We start from the raw sequence: 5000 nt of genomic DNA, 5'->3' as shown, positions 1-5000 counted from the left end.
GTGTCCTATCAATCACTATCTGATGACATTACTCTAATGACATCACAGCCTTCCTTCTTCTTCTTCTTCTGTGGTGCTTTATGGCAGTTGGCATCCGTTATGTTGCATTACCACCTCCTTCTGGATTTCCATCCACTGTTTCCCTACATTCTTCTGTCCCTTTCTCCCTACTCATGACAGTCTTCCTGTCGTGAACTGTCAACCACTATCTGATGAGATCACTCTGATGACATCAACCACTATCTGATGAGATCACTCTGATGACATCAACCACTATCTGATGAGATCACTCTGATGACATCAACCACTATCTGATGAGATCACTCTGATGACATCAACCACTATCTGATGAGATCACTCTGATGACATCAACCACTATCTGATGAGATCACTCTGATGACATCAACCACTATCTGATGACACTACTCTGAAGACATCACAGTCTTTTAATAAAACACTGAATAATATCTCTCAGCTCTCTCACCCTGTGTGTGTGTGTGTGTGTGTGTGTGTGTGTGTGTTTGTGTGTGTGAGTGAGCGCGCGCGCGCGCGCGCGTGTGTGTGTGTGTGTGTGTGTGTGTGTGTGTGAGTGAGCGTGTGTGTGTGTGTGTGTGTGTGTGTGTGTGTGTGTGTGTGTGTGTGTGTGTGTGTGTGTGTACCTCTGTCTGGACCATGTTAACCCTTCGTGCTCTCAGCTCTCTCACACAGTTGTAGATGTCGACGACTCCCTCTCGCTCAGCCATGTCCAGCATGATGTCAATCACTATGAAGCAGCCGGTACGTCCCGCCCCCGCACTGCACGCGTGTGCACACACACACACACATGCACGCACGCACGCACGCACACACACACACACACACACACACACACACACACACACACAGACACACACAGACACACACACACACACATACACACACACACACACACACACACACACGTCAGAAATCCGTATCAAAGCCTACTAATCTCAACTGATGTTTGTTCCGTCCAACAAGAATCCATAATGAGCTTTAATTGTTAAATACTTAATAATTATTCAATCATTTTTACTCAAATGCTTCTTAAAACAGTCATTAATCAAAATACATTTAACTCATTCACTGCCAACAACGTATGAACACGTTTTCAGAATCCAGCTGTTCCCTGCCAACAACGTGTTTACGTGTTTTTGGCATCGATTTTTTTTTTTTGACGGTGGGTTGTGCATCTAAGCCTTTTACATCTCTTATATAATTATTGGAGCCACCGAACGTTTACAACCCATTCCACCGACCCACTAAGTGGCAACAGTGCTCTCCTTGCTAGAGGAAGGAAAGCATTTTTTTAACTTGTCAAGCCATTCTCAGCCCAGCCATTCTCCTTTTCGCGCTGATTGCTGGCGATGCGGGATTGCAAATTTACATAATAGATTCAGCCGATCTACTATGATCGGGTGATAGATTACAGGTGGACGAACACACTTTGAAACACGCAGCATAAATATGACCAGAATCGCAAAAGCTTCTCTCAACCAAAACTCCAAACGAGTGAGTCCATCCCGACTTCCTCAAACAGCGGCTGTGCAGACAGGCACAGGAGAGCAGCAAAGCACTGACTGGTGACAAGCTTGTCCGCCCACGGAGGGCGGAGTTGAAGCAACTCGAGAGGGAGGGAGAGAGAGAGAGAGAGAGAGAGAGAGAGAGAGGGAGGGAGAGCGAGAGGGAGGGAGAGAGAGAGAGAGAGCGAGAGGGGGAGGGAGAGAGAGAGAGAGAGAGCCAAAAATGAATGGTTAAAGTGACAGTTCCATCCAATTTCACAAAAAGCCGTTTATCTCTGAATATTCTTTTTCACGCTAAAACCATGCTGTATTCAACTGCTAATGCTTACATAACTACTAACTCTACAAACTAACTCTTTTAGACAGAGAAAGTACACATTCTATTAGTACTTTTGAGATATTGTATGTTCACAAACTCCAAGCTGAAACGAATCCTCGGCTCTTATAAAATGAGCCATAATCCTCAAAAAACGGCTTGGCAGAAGCTATCTACAGCAAAAAAAAACGTCTGGCAGTCAATGTGTTAAATGGAACAAACAAGCGCAAATTCTCAAAAGCTTCCTGTGTGTGTGTGTGTGTGTGTGTGTGTGTGTGTACCTGCAGTGCACCACAGTGGGTCCGGCTGTGGGCGGGGTTTTTGTTTTCACGCGGCGGATGAATCCCAGCAGGCCCGTGGCGTGAAGCGGCACGCCGTGATCCGGCCAACCGGTGAAGTGGAACTGACGGATCTCTCTGATCTCTGCTACACCCCTCTGACAGACAGACAGACAGACAGACAGACAGACAGGTGGAGAGAGAGACAGACAGGTGAAGGAAGGTTCTGATAATGTCCGTCTTTCTCTACCAAGAACCAGATGACACTCGTAGAACATATTACAAAAGTTTCTCCTCATTTGGGCCCACATTTCGGTGAAAGTTGCAAAGCCGTAGCACGTATGTATGCCTGATTTATTATGAATTTTCAAAGTTTGAAACTTTAGACGGTCGCTGTAGCGCCACCATCAGGACTATTGCCAAAATCCGCGTTGACGAAGTTTGTCATGGGACTGGACCTTTGTGCAAAGTTAGATTTATTTTCATGCATGGGAAGTCCAACTTCCCAGAAAAAGAAGAAGAAGAAGAATATTGGCAAATACAAACAGTGGCCCTGCCGCTTCGCTGGCCCGGCCACTAAAAACGTTCCGTGCGCTGTGGTCTGTGCGCATTGGAAGTGCTCTGGACATGATTTCCAAAGCATTTTAATCTGAAAAACACCTTCCCTGTGGATATAGCCGCTTATAGAGCTGCTGGTCACAGCTAAAAATAGTGCATTCTCATCACTTTCTTAATAGAGAGGGTTAGGTCTCAGTCCTGAAGTCCCACCCCTTCCATCTGACAGAAGGACCTGAAGTCAAGCCCCTCCCATCTGAGACAGGTGGACCAGAAGTCCAGTCCCTCCTATCTGAGAGAGAGGACCTGAAGTCCAGCCCCTGCCATCTGAGAAAGATGGACCTGAAGTCCAGTCCCTCCTATCTGAGAGAGAGGACCTGAAGTCCAGCCCCTGCCATCTGAGACAGATGGACCTGAAGTCCATCCCCTGCCATCTGAGAGAGAGGACCAGAAGTCCAGTCCCTCCCATCTGAGAGAGAGGACCTGAAGTCCAGCCCCTGCCATCTGAGAGAGAGGACCTGAAGTCCAGCCCCTCCCATCTGAGAGAGCTATAGAAAGAGAGAGTAGAAACTGCAGGATTCAGGAGTGAACAATCAGGAGTGATTGTCCAGGACTGGACAATCTGGGGTCAGACAGCATCCTTTATTTCTGTGCTGACATGTGTGTGTGTGTGTGTGTGTGTGTGTGTGTGTGTGTGAGAGAGAGAGAGAATGTGTGTGTGTGTGTGTTTACCTTCTCCACAGCGAAGGTCCTGATCACATACTCAGACAGAAGTTGCGTCTCAATCAGCGTCACCTTCATGTCTCTATAGATCTCTGTGTCATCCGGCCAGTACTTACAGCACTTCACCTACACACACACACACACACACACACACACACACACACACACACACACACACACACACACACACACACACACGCACACACACGTACACACACACACACACACACGCACACACACACACACACACACACACGCACGCACGCACACACATAAATACATACACACATGAATACACACACACCAGATTTAATTAATTCATAAATTAAAATGTGTTAATTAAACAAACAAGCGCACACAGACACACATACACAAACAGACAAAGGCAAAGCACACACACCGAGATAGAACAATAGCAAGCAATATTATAATCCCATTAGAAGCCCCGCCCACTGGACCTTCATTAAGCACCAATTAGTGCTGCACTAATTATACTGTTGCTATAGTAACCAGAAGAGAGAAACAAATCAAACAGAAGTGACAGGGAAAAGTGTGTGTGTGTGTGTGTGTGCGTCCACGCACGCACGCACGCACGCATGTGTGTGAGAGAGAGATAATCAGGCTGATCTATCCCACAATCCCCCTCTGTGCCTCTCTGAGAGGAGGAACAGATCCCTGGTGCATTCTGGGTAATGAGAGCTGGGACAGGGAACACGCCTGCAGGTGTGTGTGTGTGTGTGTGTGTGTGTGTGTGTGTGAGTGTGTGTGAGCGAGCGTACGTGCGCTCTCACATTATCTGGAACAGAGTTAAATCCTTCAATTTGAGGAGAAAGAAAGAGGGCGAGATATGGAGAGAGGGAGAGAGAGGGAGAGGGAGAGAGAGGGAGAGAGAGAGAGGGAGAGGGAGAGAGAGGGCGAGATATGGAGAGAGAGAGGGAGAGGGAGAGAGAGGGAGAGGGAGAGAGAGAGAGAGAGGGAGAGAGAGAGGGAGAGAGAGGGCGAGATATGGATAGAGAGAGAGAGAGGGAGAGAGAGAGAGGGAGAGGGAGAGAGAGGGCGAGATATGGAGAGAGAGAGGGAGAGGGAGAGAGAGGGAGAGGGAGAGAGAGAGAGAGAGGGAGAGAGAGAGGGAGAGAGAGGGCGAGATATGGATAGAGAGAGAGAGAGGGAGAGGGAGAGAGAGGGAGAGGGAGAGGGAGAGTGAGGGGGGGAGAGAATAGGGAGTTTTAGACAAAAGGAAGGAATGAGAAAGAGATAGAAGAGACCGGAGAAGTGCACTCTGGGAAATGGATTCCCAATCTTCATCAGAGAGAAAGAATGAACCAGATGGCCACAGCGATTGTGTGTGTGTGTGTGTGTGTGTGTGTGTGTGTGTGTGTGTGTGTGTGTGTGTGTGTGTGAAGTTTGAATGCGTCACCGCAGTGCGACACGGCGGCGACCAGGCGGTCCCGTTTTGAAGGCTCCTTCAAATGCGGTGTAGAAATGCGGCCTTCTTTGGTGAACCCTTAACCTCCTTCTATACGTCTATGCCATTAGAATGCGATTAGTCTTGTTTGCCAGATCTCTGTTCGATGCTGTGCCAACGCA

General features: G+C 47.9%; 1 protein-coding gene across 1 annotated transcript in view; it reads right to left on the bottom strand.

Moving 5' to 3' along the window:
- Positions 1 to 5000, bottom strand: part of LOC310798616 (receptor-type tyrosine-protein phosphatase mu-like) — a gene marked incomplete at both ends in the record, with an annotated part of 303831 nt that overhangs the window by 17825 nt on the left and 281006 nt on the right. The window contains 3 exons of the mRNA XM_083661159.1: positions 660 to 795; positions 2139 to 2293; positions 3423 to 3539. Coding sequence (XP_083517285.1) covers positions 660 to 795; positions 2139 to 2293; positions 3423 to 3539 — 408 coding nt within the window. The remainder of the gene's footprint in view (positions 1 to 659; positions 796 to 2138; positions 2294 to 3422; positions 3540 to 5000) is intronic.

This window comes from Poromitra crassiceps (assembly GCF_964638095.1).
Source record: "Poromitra crassiceps genome assembly, chromosome: 2".
Taxonomy (NCBI): Eukaryota; Metazoa; Chordata; class Actinopteri; order Beryciformes; family Melamphaidae; genus Poromitra; species Poromitra crassiceps.
The sequence above is the reverse complement of the archived record's forward strand: the minus strand, read 5'-3'. Positions and strand labels throughout refer to the sequence as shown.